Source organism: Neophocaena asiaeorientalis, unplaced genomic scaffold (assembly GCF_003031525.2).
Source record: "Neophocaena asiaeorientalis asiaeorientalis breed wild unplaced genomic scaffold, Neophocaena_asiaeorientalis_V1.1 scaffold427, whole genome shotgun sequence".
Classification (NCBI taxonomy): Eukaryota; Metazoa; Chordata; class Mammalia; order Artiodactyla; family Phocoenidae; genus Neophocaena; species Neophocaena asiaeorientalis.
In genome coordinates, this window is record NW_020172280.1 from 2,209,033 (window position 1) to 2,227,327 (window position 18,295).

Below are 18,295 nucleotides of genomic sequence, written 5' to 3' on the forward strand. Positions count from 1 at the left end.
CTGCCTTCCCTCCTCCCCCAATTTCTGAATGAAGGAAAGGATTAACACTTGATGGCTAACATCATAAGCAGGAAAAGCAATGAAACAACAACACTTCAATGAGTAGCAGTATATGTGGTGGTATGGACCCTTGTGTCTGGAGCCAAAGCACTTACAAATCCCAGTTCTACTATTCGACAGTCTTTCCATCTTGGGCAGTTACTTGACCTCCTTGGGTCTCAGTTTCCCCACTGAGGGGAAAGTGGGGATAACCCTATATGTTTTATCGAGTGGTGGGGAAAATTTCAATTGGTTAATACATGTGAAGTTCTTAGAGGTGTCTGGTGCAAAGTGCCATATACATGTTAGGAAAATATAGCAGCCAGAGGTGAGGCCCTTCTCCAATTTTCTTGGACTCCATAGGGCCCTGAAGGCTGGTACAGCTTGCAGGAGCAAGAGAGGCTGCAAAGTGGGCTGGATTTCCAGCCAAACTGAGGGAAGTGGTTGAGGTCTGAGCTGGGAAAACAAATGTTACCATAACATTCTATGCAACCAAGTTCTCAGACCGCTTGCCTTTAGGATTACTGGAGCAGCCAGAAGCAATTCTATTCTGAGAAAATTAGTGCTGGTGGTAACGCTAAATCAAGGACAAAGAAAGATGAGTGATTTTACAGGCAATCAGACACGTGGAGCCACGTGGGTCACAGAGTCCTCGAGGACCTGAAACTGTTCCCTTCAGACAAGGGGTCAGGATCTCAGCACCGGCACTCAGCTTTGGTGGGCTGGCCTGGGAGCCCCGCTGAACATCATTGGAAATAGCGTCTCAGAGGAAGCCCACCTATAATTCCAAGTGCTCTGTCGCAAAGTTGTGCGATCAGCTGCAGGCTCAAGGAGGAAAGCAGCTCGTTGTTTACAACACATCTGGGAAGCTCACAAAGACGAAGTAAGATCCTGTTCCCTCCCCCGGGCCGGTCGGCTCCCAAAGAAAGAAATGCAAAAGAACAATCTTGTTCGACGATGAACAGGCCCAAGGAATGGCCCCCCAAGGCTCGGGAACCCGGCCAGGTGTGGGTCTCCGGCAGGGGCCGCGCAAGCCCGGCCACGTGGGTCAAGCCGCTCCGCCCCCGGCCTCGTCGTCCCGCCCCCCGGCCTCGTCATCCAGTCCCCGCGCCAGAGCCGCCGCCGCCGCCGCCGCCGCCGCCGCCGCCCGGGCCTGCTGCAGGTGCGTCTGCGCTGGGGCCAGGCCGGCATCTGCGCGGCCTTCCTGGGCTCCAGCCTGGGGTCCGGCAGAGCACGCGTTCGCGCGGGGCCGAGCTCAGCGGATAGGTGTGGGCCGGGGGCTCACCGGGCCGGACGCGGAGGCGGGGCCAGCCGGCCAGCGGCGCGCCTGCGCGGCTCAAACGTACCCGCCGATTCCGGGGTCCAAGATGGTGGCGGAGGGGGAGGAGGAGCGCGAGGGGGAGGAGAGTGCGCCCAACTTCTGCGGGTGGACCCGGGAGGCAGCCCCGGCCGCAGCCGCACGTGCGGAGGCCACAGGCCCTGTGTCTTCCCGGCACAGCGCGGAGGCAGCTGCGGCCCGAGAGACGAGGGAGGGGAGGAAACGACGTCAGAAAGTCATGTGGCCAGGGCAGGTGGGCCTGGTAGGCCGCTGTGAAGGGGGAGACCCTGGGGGCCCCGGGCAGGACGTCCCCTTGGAGTAGAGTCACTCTGGGCATTGCAGCAGCCCGGGTGGCAGATGTGGGGTGGCCTAGGCCGGCTGGCGGGCCTGGGAGGAACGGCCAGATCCGCACGTAGTGTAAAGCTGCAGCCTTCGGGATTTGCTGAGCTGTGGGGCTGTGGGTGCGAGATGCTGAAGGAAAGGAGAAGTGGGCATCAAGGAGGATGGTGCCCTAAGGCTTTGTAGGAAGAAGTTTTGGGGAAAGTTCCGGAGTTCGGACTTGGCTGTGTGAGGTGGGAGCGCCATCTTGAAGCCTTGGGAGGTTGGGAGATCCAGCGAGGTAGGAGAAAAACCAGGAGAGGATGGCGCCTGGAAGCCGGGAAGAGGAAGTGGTTTCGGAGAGGTGGTCAAGTAGGAGCTTTGGGTTTAGCAAGGCTGATGACCTTGACAAGAGCAGGTGGTAGTAGGGGAGAGGGAGTGAGTCTGCCAGTGTCGATACCTGGGGGCTAGAGCAGTGCATTTATTTAGCTCATAGGTGTTCAAAAAGTATTTAGTGAACAACTGTGTAAGTTTTTGCAGTTCCTTTGTAATGTACTTACTGTGTATTTTATTTTTTAATAAATTTATTTATTTTTGGCTGCGACGGGTCTTCATTGCTGCCACCTGGGCTTTCTCTAGTTGCGGTATGCGGACTTCTCACTGCGGGGGCTTCTCTTGTTGCAGAGCACGGGCTGTAGGCGCACGGGCTTCAGTAGTTGTGTCTCGCGGGCTCTAGAGCACAGGCTCAGTAGTTGTGGCGCACGGGCTCAGTTGCTCCGCGGCATGTGGGAACTTCCCGGACCAGGGCTCAAACCCGTGTCCCCTGCATTGGCAGGCGGATTCTTATCCACTGCGCCACCAGGGAAGCCCATTTTCATGTATTTTAAATTAATGTTCTGTAAATTTTTTTCCCTCGAATTCCTAATATAACCTTACATTTATTGTATTTTTCAGAATTGGTGGGGTGCCCCCTTTCTCAACAGGGAACCTGAGACATTTTTCTTTTTTTTCTAATTGGGTAGGTGAGTTTCCAGTTTCACAAGAAAGCCTGGTTAAGTAGGTACTGCCATTCACCCTGAGTAGCATCAGTGTTTGGGAACCTATCCTGCACCCAGAAAGCTCCCAATGACTGTGATGAATGAGTTTTTCTCTCCTGAGGCCTTTCTTCCCACCTGAATGTAAAATCAAGGCAGGATAATTGGTGGCTTCACCCAGGGCATTTTTCACCCCTGAGGGCTTTTGGACCAGATAACCTGAGTTCTTCCTCCTCTGACTCAGCACAGTGGGGACCTTCTACCCTACCACCCCACCACCCAGATATTTGCTTTTGCACTTGAATCGGGTTGTGAGCTTGCAGAAGCTAGAATCACTGCCCACCCTGATCCCTCAGAAACGCAGATAAATGTTGACACAGAGCATGCTTCTGATGAATACTTTGAGGTAGCATCTTGAAAACAGACTTATGTTCTGAGCATTTACAATCATGGAGATAAACTTCAGGTGGCACTGTTCTAAAACGTGTAAAAGTTTTGTTCTTAATCTCTCCTTTGTTTTCACATTTACTGAGAGACTTGGAGAGCATCTTGTAAGTTAATGGAAAATTTAGCAAAACAATTCCTACATTCATTAAAAAAAAATCTTGTGATGACTAATAAAACAGGCAGTAGACCTGTAACCCACAAGACCAAAATTATCTCACTGATGCATTACTTCAGATAGACATGAAAAACTTAGACTCCACTAATAAATTAGTATGATAAAAGATTTGAAATAAAAAGAATACACATATGTAAAAGTATTTTAATTGTATACAATTCATGAGTATGTTTATATGCATATATATGTTTATATATATAAGATATATGTGTATGTCAATAGACATTGTAATTCACATACGTTGAGAACTAAAGCTGTCTTCCCCCAAAGTACTTGCTCATTGCATTTCCTAGACAAACAATCTAGATACTAGTGGTTTTTGGAAATATTGAAACATGAGCAAGGAAAACTTTTTTCCATTTTATTATTTTGAGTCCAGTATTATGGTGAAAGTAATTATTATTACTCAATAATGAGAATATTTGAATAGAAAAACTTAGATGAAAAGTTAATAACATTTTACCCAGATAATACAAGTCTTAATTTTGTCAATTCTAATTAAAAACTCCTTCTTAATAACCTCAAATTTTTGACAACTCTTTATAATTAGCAACAAATTCAGTACTTAAGTTCAGAGTAGAAGGAAGATTTGCCTTCATTTCACAGCTATCCAGCAGAAGACCCACCATTTAGACGCTCATGCAGAAGAGCTGTACATATAGCAGTATAGTCAATTGCTTTATGTTGATGCCTTTGTTGACTGGATTTTAAATCCTTAAATCCTTTTAAATGCTTAATGACTTTAAAAATCCTACCTTCATGTCTAAGAAAAAATATGACCGTTTACTCAAGAGTTGGTCTAGAATTCTTTGAAAATAAGTGGGAATGTTTTCTAACATTTAAAAACTTAACAGAGGAAGAAAATAATTTTCTGGATCAAATTGATGTGTCCAGATTTAAATATTAGAAAGCAACAGTGCAATCAAACATCTTTGAGAGAAATAACGGAACATATTAAGCACAAAATACATAAGTAACTTCATGCAACATAGAAGGAGCTTTTAGTAAAGTGAAGCAGTTTTGGGAACATTAATCTTTACAGTGTTCATCAAGATGGGCAAGTTTAACATTTATCATCTATGACAACGTCTTAAAGCCTCAGCTGGATCTGAGAAAAACCCCTTTTCTTGATAATTATTGAAGCTGAGTGATGGGAACATACATACGAGTTAGTAATACTATTCTATTTTTGTATATGTTTAAATTTGTCCAGAGTTAAAAAAATAAAGCATAAACTGTAGATAGCTACACCGTTATTGAGGTGTTCAAGTAGTTAGCTTTTCCAAATCCATTGAAGTTTGTCAGAAGCTTACACCCGTGCTGGTGGAAAATCCTGCCAAGTTGTTTTCCTCACGCTTCCTTTAAATAAAGCACTGGGGGGCTTTTCAGGATAGTCGGGCATCCCCATTGTTGCAGTCTGCAGGCTGCCCACCAGAGTGGCCCTCCTTGGCCACTGGGCATCTGAGCCTGTCCACCTTTTCCCCCTGGCAGCCTGTCAGCCAGGGGCCTTTTTTGGCACTATCTTTGCTTCTGACCTCATGACTGCAAAGGGTCTTGTCCCCTGAGGTTGTTCTGGAAACCAACACTACACTATTTTTCTCTAACCTCCTCTCTTTTTCAGAATTCCAAGCTACTTGTCCAGTCTTTTTGATTAAAGCAGAGACAGGTTACAGTGAAAATTTGTTGACATTTTGTTTGCTTGCAAGTTTGCTGGCTTCTTGTTTTTAAGTGAGGTTTATTGAAATGCAACTTATATACTGTAAAATTCACCCTTTTGTTACACAGTCTATGGGTTTTGTAAAAACACCACAAAATAAAGACATAGAATTTTCCCTGGTTCTACCTGCCTTCCCCTTCCCTCAGTCCCTGGATACCATGGAGGTGATTTCTGTACCTATAGTTTTGCCCTTTCAGAATATCATATAAATGGTCTCAAACAGTAGGCAGCCTTTTAGGTCTGGCTTCCTTCACTAAGCATAATGCTTTCCTTTATTCAAAAGAAAGCAACTTTATTTTTATTCTATTTTATTTTTTTGCTGTAGGTGGGCCTCTCACTGTTGTGGCCTCTCCCGTTGCGGAGCACAGGCTCCGGACGCGCAGGCTCAGCGGCCATGGCTCACGGGCCCAGCCGCTCCGCGGCATAGTGGGATCTTCCCGGACCGGGGCACGAACCCGTGTCCCCTGCGTTGGCAGGCGGACTCTTAACCACTGCGCCACCAGGGAAGCCCAGCAACTTTATTTTTGAAATAATTTTAGGTTAATAGAAATGTTGCAGACATAGTATACAGAGTTCCCATATACCATTTACCCTGTTTCCCCTAAGGTTAACATCTTACCTTACTCAGTTTAGTACAATGATCTAAACTAGGACGTTTACATTGATATAGTACCATTAACTAATTGGCTGACTTCATATGTTGCCACTAGTGTCCCTTTTCATGTCTCGAATCCAGTCCAGGATCCCACAGTGCATTTAGTTGTCATGCCTCCTTAGTCTGCAAACTGGGACATGTCCCCAGTCTTTATCCTTCATGACCTTGATAGCTTTGTTGAAGAGTACTGGCCACTTTTGCCATAGAATGCTTGCTCAGTTGGGGTCTGTCTGATGTTCTCTTACAGTTAAACTGAGCTAATGCGTTTTGGGGAAAAATACCACCCAAGTGACGTTTTGCTCTTCTCATGGCATCATATTATAGACGAAGATGAAGTAGTGTGAAGGAGGTAGATGAAGTCAGTATGTCTTAGAACTGGTGAGGTGATGTTAACTTTGGTTACTTGGTTAAGGTCGTATCTGCCAGGCATCTCCACTGTCGTATTACTATTGTGTAATACTTTGAAAATGCATCCGTGTTGCACATATTACCAGTTTTTTCTTTTTATTGCTGAATAAGATTTCATTGTATGGATGAATCACAATTTGTTTACCCTTTTAAGAGCTGATAGACATTTGGTTTGCTTCCAGATTTAGACCTGGCACTATCTGCTAGGCCTGTTGAACATCAATAATTTCACAGAACACCAACATCAGGCAAGGCTACCCTGTGATCACGATGAATCCGGACAAAAATAAGACAAGTCCATAATTAGGTCTGAACCCAGACATAAATAAGAACTTTGTCTAAACCAGTAAAATGGCAAAACACCCTCCTATCCTGGCTAATAGGAGGGCTGCTGCCTCTTGACCAATCCCAGCTCAAGCCTCACTTCACTCCTTCCTCCTAGATCACACTCACTGAATTATCCAACTAAAGTATACTTTTTCCTGACAGCATCCAACCCAGATCAAAGCCTCCTTCCTGACCCTCCCCAGCTTTACCCAACACAAGCCCAAATCCTGTAATAAATCCTTCCCAGCACATCACCGGGACGCCTGCAGTTCCTCACCGTGAGCAGCTCCGTCCATGCACTTGGTCAGCTGCAGGTGTCTTCTAGACTTTTGCTGGAGAGCACTGACAATGCAAACAATATATAAACACACCTGTTGAAAATCCTCACTTCCACTCTTGTCGCCATGCATCCTACTTCTCACCCCAATTCTTGTTACTAATTTCTTGGGAATTCTTCCATTTTTTTTTTTAAACACAAATGCAAGTAAGTACTATGGTATAACTTGTATCCCCCTGCCTTCCTCTTACAAGGCACTATTCACACCTGACTTTTGTCCCCTATTCTGGAAATCTCTATCAGATTAGAGGGGACAGCTCATTCTGTTTTTTATTTTTAACATGTGAAATCTGAACATTGGAAAGATTTATGGAATGAAATAATCTGATTTGGCACGAACAGAGTTTTGAGGCTCATCTTCCAGGCATTTATTTTTAACCTCTCTGAATACCCTCTGCTCTACTGATATCAACACTCACTTCTGAAGCCAGCGAGCTGTCTGCTTATAAATACTGAGTCAACCAGCAAATCACATTCAATTAGACTTTGAATTAGACTTTGTTCATTTGGGTCGTTGTTGTTGTTTAACTGTTACTTGGGGTGCGATTCAGTCGTGTTAAGTACATTCACATTGCTGTGCGTCCATTCCCCAGAACTCTTTATCTTGCAAAACTGAAACCCATTATTTTTATCTTTAAACCATTTTACAGCTTACATGCAGTAAAATTAACCCTTTTTTAGGGCCGAGTCCTATGGGTTGTGACAGCACAGTCATGTAACCACCACCACAATCAAGATGTAGGACAATTCTGTCACTCCCCCATATCCCTCATGCCCTTTTGTGTATTCACTCCTCCCTGGTCCGGCAGCCACTAATATGTTTTCTGTCCCCATAGTTTTATCTAGTCCAGAATATCATATACGTAGAGTCATACGTGCATTCTTTTTTTATAGCAGCCATGTTGCATACTGTGACTGTGTCATTGTTTATTGAACTCATCCCCTGCAGATGGACATGTAGGCTGTTTCTAGTCTCTTGCTGTTCATCACAGTAGTCTAAAGAACAGCCCTGTAGATATGTCATTTTGGATGTGTGCAAGTCTCACTGTTGTAAAAATACCCAGACTTGGGAGTGCTAAGTCAAAGGGAAAATGCATTTGTTTTTGATAGGTTGTCCTCCAAAGGGATTGGAAAGTTTGGGGAAATGTGTTATTTTTCTATTTTTCCTGTATATACAGACCTTTAATCCTGAGTTCTGCCAACAATGTGATCCACTAGATAGAAGTCAGCTATGTCAGTTACCCTTTTGATGTCATGGATCTGAATATTACCTTTCTCTGTGTCTGTTTTTCTTTTATATAACTCCTCGGATGGGTAAAGATTTACTAAATGTGCTTGAAGACTCGCAAGTTTCTTTGAGACGATGTCATCTTAACCCTATTTGTTGTCATAGCGCATATCTTCCCTGCCTAGTTCAGTTCTCAGAATTTACATTCTCATAGAAGCTATATTTTGATGCAAAGTTGAGAAGCCAGTGGTTTTCATACCTTTTTTTTTTTTGCCGTACGTGGGCCTCTCACTGTTGTGGCCTCTCCCGTTGCGGAGCACAGGCTCCGGACGCGCAGGCTCAGCGGCCACGGCTCACGGGCCCAGCCGCTCCGCGGCATGTGGGATCTTCCCAGGCCGGGGCACGAACCCGTGTCCCCTGCATTGGCAGGCGGACTCTCAACCACTGCGCCACCAGGGAAGCCCTTCATACCTTTTTGAAAGCATCAGAAGCTGTGTTTCAAATGAGTTCTCCCATCTGACCCCTTCCCAAGTCTCTGAGGCTGTGGTTCTCAAACTCGCACGCTCATCAGGATCACCCGGAGACAGAGCTGGGCCCCGCTGGCCCCGCTGCCAAAGCCCCTGATTCAGTGGATCTGGGGTGGAGCCCATGACTTTGCATTTCTAGCAAGATCTCAGGGGGTGCTGCTGATGCTGGTCTGGGGACCATACTTTGTAAACCACTATTCTGGGCACCTAGGAGCGCTTGAGAACACACAATGAAAACAGCTGGTTTAGAGGATGAACACCCTGAAAATTGCTACAGAAGATTTTTGTTAAGGGCATTCTTTTGCATATATGTGTATGTGTGTATGTATATATTTGCAGAAATACCAGTATTTTCTGATTGTTTCTCTTTGTGATTTTTCTAAAGCCCATCTCCATAATTAGTGGGACGCAGAGAACCTGATGCCACCTCTCCGGATTGTCCCAAGCCGTTTACTTTCCCAGCTGTATTGTGGATTGAAGCCTCCAGCCTCTATACAAACCAAGATTTGCCTAACAATGGCTCGTCCAAGCTCAAGTAGGTCTTGGCAGCCTGCCATCTCATCTCCAGTGGAATTTGAAATACCTGAAAGTTCCTGCCCTGTGAGGGGGAATGTCTGTATTGAAGTGGGTACAGGGCAGGATGGTGGAGACAGTCGCTCTGTCCTGTTGTCCTTAGGGAAGCCCTTTCTAGGACAGCGTCAGAATTATCTCTCAGTAGCCAAGTTAAGTCCATTTAAGACATTCTGTTGCTTCTTCAGAATGTTTGCATTTAAGCTTTTCACACATGATTTGTATTTTAAACCCCTCACCTCTCGGCAGGGCAAGAAAGCTAGTGATCATGCTATGGGTACTATGGGGTTAAATTTTCTACTAGACAGAAATGATTTGTATCTCTACCTGACAAAAACCTGCAAGTCAGCTCTGACCTACGAATCTCTTCATCAGTAGGATGACAGAGTTTACATTTGAGGTAGAAAAGACCTTTAGGGTAAAGTTCTATGGGTGAACTTCAGGTCCGTAAGGATGTTTGTAGGTTTTGAATCCAGGAGTCATGTAAATAGTTCCTAGAAAAGTACTGATGTATTTTCTTATTGAGCATCTTGTTCTTTTCAGGAGATTAGATCAGATTACAACCTCTAACCCACCCAGACTGGGTTTCTTTTTCTGAATTCTTCCTGGTTGGACAGCTTTCGTGGGCCCTGTTCTTCACACTGGTCTGTCTCTGAAAGGGGTGCGAATTCAGGCAGGGCGCTAGTGCGGTTGGCAGGCCGCCGGGCTGGTTACACCCAGGAGCACGGTGTGCCTAGACCGTCTTCATCCCTTTGAGCTTGTGCTGCTGAAAGCATGGTCCCAGGGCTCCAGGACCGAGTGGGAGAGGGGGCCGGAGCCTCTGCATCTTCTGTTTCCGAGGCTTTGCTTTTATCCTTTGTTTATTCTTGCCAGTCGTCAGGGAGGAAGGGAAGGGGAGGAGGGATTTGGAGCCTCTTTTGAGATTCTCTGTCCTGGGCTAGCCGTAGAGGCAGCTCTGAGCTTACAAGGGGGAGGAGGTCCCCGCCCTGCCTGGAGGAGCCATCAAGTATGAGAAACCGGTAAGATACACGTCACCAGCTTGGGGTGCACAATGACGTCGCCTTCCCTTTAACGTTCACTTTGTTGTCTGTGAGCCCCCATCCCACTGTCTTCCTTCCCTTCCTCCTTTGCCTGTTCCATGTCTCAGGGGTGCTGTATCAGTCCGAGGGTTGATTAGCCTCGGTTGCCATTCCTCCCGAGGGAGACCAGAGAGCCTGCTCCATCCGCCAAGGAACCTGCTTCCACTGCAGGTTGAGCGCAGGTTGGCCACTCCTGGAAGATACCTGTGCTCGGCAGACCCTGCCCTCGTGGCTCAGGCCAGCCGCAGGCCACGCTGGTCCACACTCGCTTCTCCGGGTAGGGGCACTGGAGGAAGTCTCTTCCCCCGCAGCTTATGCTCGGCTCTGCTGCACTGCTTAGGCCTGACCTGCGGGGCCGTGGCGTTTCCTCACCCCAGGCACGAGGGCTGCAGAGCCGCGGTGCCCGGGAGAGAGGGCGTTGCTCTCGGCCTCATCTCTGCCGCTCGGAGAAACAACAGCAGTTCCAAGCCTGGCGATGGATGACATTTCGTTTCAGGACCAAAGTCCACCTTTGGCGGTGATGCTCATCGAGTGCTTGGTGCAGCACCTGGGCACTGTGAGCCCTCACGGCAGGAGGGCTGCTGCCCCTGTTGGTCTGAGGTCAGGCGGGAGGATGCCCGGAGGTGCAGGGTTAGGCCTTGGATCCTGGAGCGCAAGCCACAGGCTGTGACCATGACTCCCCGCTGTCGTGTTATATTCTCTGTGTTCAGTTCCCTTCCGTTACCCCAAGTCTCTGGGGACGTCTTGTTGTAAAGACCAGCTCTTACTCGAGCTGTAAAGGAGAAGGTCATGGGTCCAGATTGGGACAGAGCATTGATTCACAGAGGAGGGGCCCTCACCTTCACCCCGGTAGTGATGCCAAGCGAAGCTGGGATTAGCAAGATCCTCAAAGGGAAGTGAATTTGGAAAGGAAGGGAATGCTTTGGGGTCCAGCGGGCCTGAGGTCAGTCCTCACACACACACAAGCTTGTTTTTACTTTTAAGAAGGAAGGTGCATCCCCGTCCATTAGCGTTTTTTTTTTAATTTTTAAAATTATTTATTTAGGGGCTTCCCTGGTGGCGCAGTGGTTGAGAGTCTGCCTGCCGATGCAGGGGACGCGGGTTCGTGCCCCGGTCCGGGAAGATCCCACACGCCGCGGAGCGGCTGGGCCCGTGAGCCATGGCCGCTGAGCCTGCGCGTCCGGAGCCTGTGCTCTGCAACGGGAGAGGCCACAACAGTGAGAGGCCCGCGTACCACAAAAAAAAAAAAAAAAAATTATTTATTTATTTATTTACTTTGCGGTACGCGGGCCTCTCACTGTCGTGGCCTCTCCGATTGAGGAGCACAGGCTCCAGACGCGCAGGCTCAGCGGCCATGGCTCACGGGCCCAGCCGCTCCGCGGCGTGTGGGATCTTCCCGGACCGGGGCACGAACCCGCGTCCCCTGCATCGGCAGGCAGACTCCCAACCACTGCGCCACCAGGGAAGCCCACATCAGTGTTTTTAATCCTCATAGTAGCCACCCTTCACGGAAGGCACTGTCGTGCACGTGAAACGCCGAGGAAACCCAGGATAGCAGAGGGTCAGTCATTCCCAGAAGATCTCGCTTGCGGGAGATGGGGTGGGATGCAGGGCCAGTGCTGTGGGCCCCAAGCCCCTGTCTCTTTCTTAAGACGTTGAACACGCACACATCAGGTGCCTGGGGGCGTCTTCATGGTACGAGAATGATTTTCATTTGCTCATCTTAAAGTATAATTTCACGCAAGGTCAAGTTTCAAAATACAGGCAGTTGATTTGGGATGTAAATGTCCAAATGGTACACTGAATTGACCAAGATTTTATTCCCTCTTTAGGTATGGCTGACTTCCGGAAGTGTTTTGCAAAAGCCAAGCACATAGTCATCATTTCAGGGGCTGGCGTCAGTGCCGAGAGTGGGGTACCGACTTTCAGAGGAGCGGGAGGTTATTGGAGAAGATGGAAAGCTCAGGTTAGTCATGTCTCCACAACAGCGAGAGCCTCTTCTGCATGAAGCCATAATAGTGTTTGACTCGGAACCTCTACCTACTCCTGACACCCAGAGAGGAAAGTTTTGAGATTTACCATGACCCTTTTGTCGTGTTTGTTTTGGCATCGACACACGGTCCGTAGGATTAAGATCTCAGATTTAAGCAAAGCAGCCTCTTTCCTTTCTTTCTAGGCATGTATTGACTGTACTTATTCAGATAACAATTGGGTTTCTTCCAGTAACTAAAGTGGAACCAGAAAACTTTGGTTAGCATAATTCATTACTTTTCTGTCGATGTTGAAATTAAGAATTACACATCTTTAAAAAGTTTCTCTGAACTTTTCATGTGAAAAACAGTGTTGAATTGTTAAAGGCTCAGGCCTTGATGCTCAAAACTTTACATGAAGGTCATTAGGATGTAAGTTCTCTGGGGGCATGCAGTTTTTTAAATTCAGTTTTTATTGAGGTATAATATATTGGGAAAAACCCAAACTTGTTGGCCAACCCCATACATGCAATAACATTCGCCAGTATAAGTGTACAGTTCAGTGAGTTTTAATAAATGTACACAGTGGTGCAGCCACCACCAGGATCACCGTGTGGAACATTTCTGTGCCCCAGAATATTCCCTCAAGGCCCCTGTAGGCAGTCTCCTTCCCTCCCCCTGGCCCAGGAAATCCCTAGTTTTGGAGGGCAGGGAAATGTGCCTGTTTTCTTCATCGCTCTATCCCCAGCTTCCAGAACTCTGGCACATGTAGACGCTTAGTAGATTTCTGTTGGTCGAAAGAAGGCAATCATGAGTAATTACTTGAATGCATGACTTCCAGCTTTCATAGGTAGTTTCTTACCGAGGGAAGGGTTAATGAATCTGCCCTTCCTTCCCCGATTAAATGTCTCAGGCTGGCACATGTTTAGGATGTCTTGTCACCTCTCTCCTGCCCTCCGGGCGAGTCTGGGGATCATCACCTTAAAGGTGAGGGAGGTGAGAAAGGAGAGCAGAGGGCCCTTAGGGTCTCACAAGAAGGAGCAGCTGCGGAGGGCAGTCCCTGGGTCTGAGAAGCAGGGCGGGCTGGGGGCGGACGGGGGTGCTCAGCGGGCATCAGGAGGGGCTTCCAGAGGGGTGGTCGGTGCTGTCAAAGCAGCTCAGGGTCTGTGGGGACCCAAAGAAGTCAGTCGACGGTTTGACTCCACCTGTGTTCCAGGGCTGCAGCTTCATGCGCTGCCTGTGACCGCTTCGGGCCACCGGAGGTCTAAGTGGGGACAGGAAGGAAGGAGGTACAGGGTTGATGGCACAGACGATCCACTCCCCCGATGCAGGCTGACTTTACCACCAGGTCGAAGGGTGACCTTTATGGTAAAGTAAAATGCATAATCCCAACCCCGCCTCAATCTATTTGTGGAACATTTCAGTCATTGCCAAGGGTTCCCCTCCCCTGAGCTTCCAGCCCCAGACAGCTACGGACCACACTGCTCTTCCACCTTCGATGAGATTTGCCTCTCCTAGAAGAGGACTCGCACTTTAAAAAATACGTATTTTATATATATCCTGTTACTATAATGTATATACTATTTTTTATATGTGTAGTTGTGTGTGTGTGTGTGTGTGTGTGTGTGTACCTATCATTATAGTTATAAAAACCGAGTTTTTCAACTATGGCCATTATACCTCAGTTGGGCATTTTGCATTTTACTTTTCTTCCTGGATAAATGAGCTTGGCATCCTGTAATGTGGAGCTCCATGGAAAACTGGATTCCAGACTAAATTACTTTCCCGCCTGTTACTCGACTTCACGTTCGTAACTTACTCGAGTGGAAGATGAGACAGGTTGCAGTCTCCCTGCGTCATCACTGGGGAAGTTAAACCGATTTCTCCAAGGTCCCTCGTGAGCCCCAGGCCCCGCCCTGTGGCTGCCACGCCACATGTACCTACACGGACGTGTCCCTGTGGGCACCTCCCAAAGCTGCCACTCTGCTTAGAACAAAGGGGCCCTGGGAGTGTCCCGCCAGCTGCAGCAGCCCTGCTGCCCAGCTTCTGGAGCATCAGAGCTTCTTTCCCTCCCTGACCCCTGCCTCCTTTCTGCCCCCCAGGACCTGGCCACCCCTCAGGCCTTTGCCCGAAACCCATCCCAGGTGTGGGAGTTCTACCACTACCGGCGGGAGGTGGTGCAGAGCAAGGAGCCCAACGCCGGTCATCTGGCCATCGCTGAGTGTGAGGCCCGGCTGGGCAGGCAGGGCCGACGGGTCACGGTCATCACGCAGAACATCGACGAGCTGCACCGCAAGGCTGGCACCAAGAACCTTCTGGAAATCCATGGTGAGGGACCCTCGGTCTTCCGTGGGAGGGGGGAACCAGACCTGAAAACACAGGTGCTGCCATGTCCCAGCTGGGCCGACTGCATCTTAACAAGACCCCAGGTGTCTGGAATGTGGACCACCCTGCCTGGAGAAGCCCCGCCCGCTCTGCTATGTGCTCTCCCCTCCCTGGGTGTCCTGTTGGGGGGCCTTATGTTCCCAGACAGCCCTCCAAGCTGGGCTGAGGGAAGCAGGAGGCTTGGGCCATTGAACCGCTGTGGCTTCAGCAGGATCCAGCTCCAGAAAGGCCTGGCATCCCCGGGGGAACCATTTACTCTCCCTGTGTCCCCGATCGGCACTGTCCGCTGAGGCTGTGCTTCTGCTCAGCCCTCGAGCCTTTAGGGAGCTTCCAGCTCAGTGACCTTCGCTGCAATGAGCCCAGCAGGTCTGTGACACTGCGGAGCTTGTCTTGGGTCCCTCTGGCTTCCCTTCTCTGCGCTTAACGACACCCTCCTCTTTCCTCTTCTTAGTCCTCTCCCCTTTTTGCTCTCACCGAAAATCTAATCAGTTCATTCATACAAGAGCATAAATGGGTATGCAGGAATTTCTTCCCAAGGGCATTTAATAGTCTACAAAAGTTCATTCCCAAGAAAGGCATTTCAAATTGTGGAATTTCCAGAAGCAGTGACCCGGTGGGGCTCCAGGCTCCCTCTAGTTTAGCTGTCTCCTCAGAAAATAAGTCTCTGGATGGCCTTGCTTGGATCACATACCTCCCTTTTGACCAAACACTACTGCTAGAAGGATAGGCTGCTACGATGGGACCAGTCTGGAACTCGTGCCCAAGCTTGTATCTGGGGATGTGACTGACAGCTCCGTCAGCTTGGCATGGGATAGAGGAGAGGTGGCTCCCCAGAGAAGGAGTCCTGGCCAGAATGGAACAGTGTGTGTCCACCGCAGTGTGACGTGCTCAACACTGGGCATGGGGTGACTATTTAGTGAATTGAGATCACCTTTTATTGGTTAAGCTCAATAAGTCATTGCTAGTTTTAACAGTTACTTTCTTCGTTTGTTAGTTGATTATTTATTGAGCTGCTTTTGTAGACAAGATTCAAGCTTTATTAAGTCAAAATTTAGATTCTGTAAAGCACGTCCCAAGCTATTGAGCCTTTATCAGTCATACACTTAGTAAATCCTGCCCTTAGGGTTAGATCGGCTTCTTCTGCCCAGCTGACTACTTCAGTTCCACCCGAACGTCAGGGCAATCAGAGAGCTCCTTAGTCACGCAGTGAGTTATTTCATCCGCCTCTCTCTCCTACAGGTTATGCAGTCCAGGAGGGCAGATGTTCTGGCTTGTTCAGTAGTACTGCACGCCTTTATTATGTTCCCTGTGATGCCTGGGGTAGGCCCATTTGTTAAAACGATGTATAAAAACAAAGTTATTTCGTACCCTTTTAGACGTGGAGACAATTGAGCGTGATTATACTAAATTCCAGTCTTGTTTAACTTTTGTGTTTCAGGTAGCTTATTTAAAACTCGATGTACCTCTTGTGGAGTTGTGGCTGAGAATTACAAGAGTCCAATTTGTCCGGCTTTATCAGGAAAAGGGTAATTATACTGCAGTACAGAATAGACGTGTGTCGTCTTGTCTAAGTTGAATATAAATGCGAAGAAATTGAACATTCATCTAAGATGCCCATGGATATTTATGCGAAATAAAACTGGGTACAGTACAGCTATATGATAAAAGAAGTATTTTGCTCACAATTTACAATGTTAAGTGAAAACAACAGAATCTAACTCTATACAGTATGATCCCAACTTTGTATTTAAACACACACACACATACACACACACACACACACACACACACACACACACACACACACAAACACACCATGTTGATGTATCTTTATATAGATAAAAGTCTAGAAGAAAATACAACAGAATATTAACAGGAGTGGTAAGATTATGGACAATTTTGATTTCTTCTTTATATATATCTTTCTGAATTTTCCAACATTTCTATGATGAACATTTACTATTATTATAATTAGGGCAAGAAATTAAGAGTAGACTCAGAATATTGAGAAAAATTCTACCTGGCTATTTTAAATCAGTATAAATTATCCATGTAACTTATTAACATCATGTCATTGCAGATGATTCCAACTAGGATGACATATACCATATGCAAATCATGAAACTCTCCTTAGCACAACAGGTACTCCACCCGCTTCCCACATACAAATTCCCTCTCCTGAGGTAGAACCAGTGGTAATCAACTGTTTGGTGTCCATCCTCCTAGTACCCTCCTAAGTCAGTGTGTATTCATTAGGAGTTTTGTACCATATACGCCAGGCAAAGAGACAGTCTCATTGGGTTATCTTATTTCATCGTTCTTCGGTTACACCAGTGACGTTCTTTCTCTTCTGATACTATTTACTTCAGGGCTCCAGAACCTGAAACTCAAGATGCCAGAATCCCAGTGGAGAAACTTCCCCGGTGGGTAAAAATCTTTGATCTGTATTTGGTGTTCCAGATTGCAAAAAAAAAAAAAAAAAAGAAAATTAGGAGTCAAAATCCAAGTTCATTTGGTGAGATGCCTCTTAAATGTGCAAATGCTGAAACCAGCCCTGATCTATGAGGCCAAGGGCTAAAGGACAAAAGGTGAACCAAGCCAGGCTTAAGAGAAGTGCTTCTGTCCCGTCCCTTTCTCCTGTGTGTTATGGCAGGATCATTTCAGGTCTGAAAGTTTCAGCAGCTGTTATGTGGTAGACACTTACCAGTGTATACGAAGCGTAGAGGCTGGCGTCCCGGGACTAACTGGTCCATAAGCCTCGGCTGCTACCCTCTCCGTCCTCCTCCTAATCTTCAGAGTTATCAATCCAGGGCCACGGAGGCAGAAAGAGGTCTTGCAAAGGTGAAGTTGTAGGGCCAAATAGAATTTTGGTAGAGTAACAACAACAAAAAACTTGTATGTCAGTTTTTCAAAACTAGACATTAAAATAGCGCTTCCAAAAGTGTTTCTTAGAGCACTAGATCCATGTGAAGTTATAGGCATTACTTGGAAAAAAGATGTCATGTGCTCAAATAAATACGGAAGCACAGATTGAACAAAGTTAAAGTATGTTTCCTTTACTGCAGGACTAATCAGAGCACTGAATATGTGAAAGTACATTGTTACTCTCTAAAAAGCATTATGTTAGTATTTCCCTGGTTGACTTAACCTTTTTTATTTTTCTTAATAAGGGTTTCCATTACTAAATTCAAAGTTTTGCTCTAAAAGAATGTTTTCATCACTAAATTTTGAAGTTTTGATCTGAAAGTTTTGATCTAAAAGAATCTTGAGTGGGAGATTAATATGATGAAAATGGTGTTTGGGGGAGATTATTTTAGAAGGTAAATGATAAGATGACCTGGGATAGTAGCGAGTGAAAGGTGAGAGATTTTTAGGAATTGACGCTGGAGAACTTGGCTAGAGACAGGGCAAGAGAGAGGTGAATCTGAGAGAAGAAAGAAGGAGGTCACTGATGAAATTAGCAAGCAGCTGATGTGTTAGAGGCAAACCTCAGCCCAATACATTCCTCCTGGGCCTGGCTGACCGTGAGCACGACCGTACCCATGACCGTGGGGAAGCGGCTGGGGAAGAGACAGCTGTTGAGAAGGAGGACAGCGAGGCTGGCTGAAACGCCTCCACCAGCACGTCAACCCAGTGCGTCCAGACAGAACAGAAACTTCATAAGGGCAGGTAGAGCTACACCTTCAGGACAAGCTCATGTGGGCTGGAGGGAAGGGATGGGGGATAGGAAGGCTCAGAGTGACCTACCTGGACAGACTGGC

The 18,295-nt window shown here is 47.2% G+C and overlaps 1 protein-coding gene across 6 annotated transcripts in view; it reads left to right on the forward strand.

The window, feature by feature from the left end:
• Positions 1–1,132: 1,132 nt before the first annotated feature.
• The window catches only part of SIRT5 (sirtuin 5), a 29,212-nt gene continuing 12,049 nt past the window's right edge, over positions 1,133–18,295 (forward strand). For 3 of the 6 annotated variants that reach the window (XM_024764039.1, XM_024764054.1, XM_024764065.1), the window contains exons 1-7: positions 1,133–1,201; positions 8,916–9,065; positions 12,012–12,145; positions 14,252–14,477; positions 15,774–15,854; positions 15,973–16,060; positions 16,904–16,957. In XM_024764039.1, coding sequence (XP_024619807.1) covers positions 8,951–9,065; positions 12,012–12,145; positions 14,252–14,477; positions 15,774–15,854; positions 15,973–16,060; positions 16,904–16,957 — 698 coding nt within the window. In that variant the 5' untranslated portion in view covers positions 1,133–1,201; positions 8,916–8,950. Of the gene's footprint in view, positions 1,202–8,915; positions 9,066–12,011; positions 12,146–14,251; positions 14,478–15,773; positions 15,855–15,972; positions 16,061–16,903; positions 18,204–18,295 lie in introns of all 6 variants that reach the window. The other 3 variants (XM_024764061.1, XM_024764047.1, XR_003005794.1) reach the window with 2 other exon arrangements.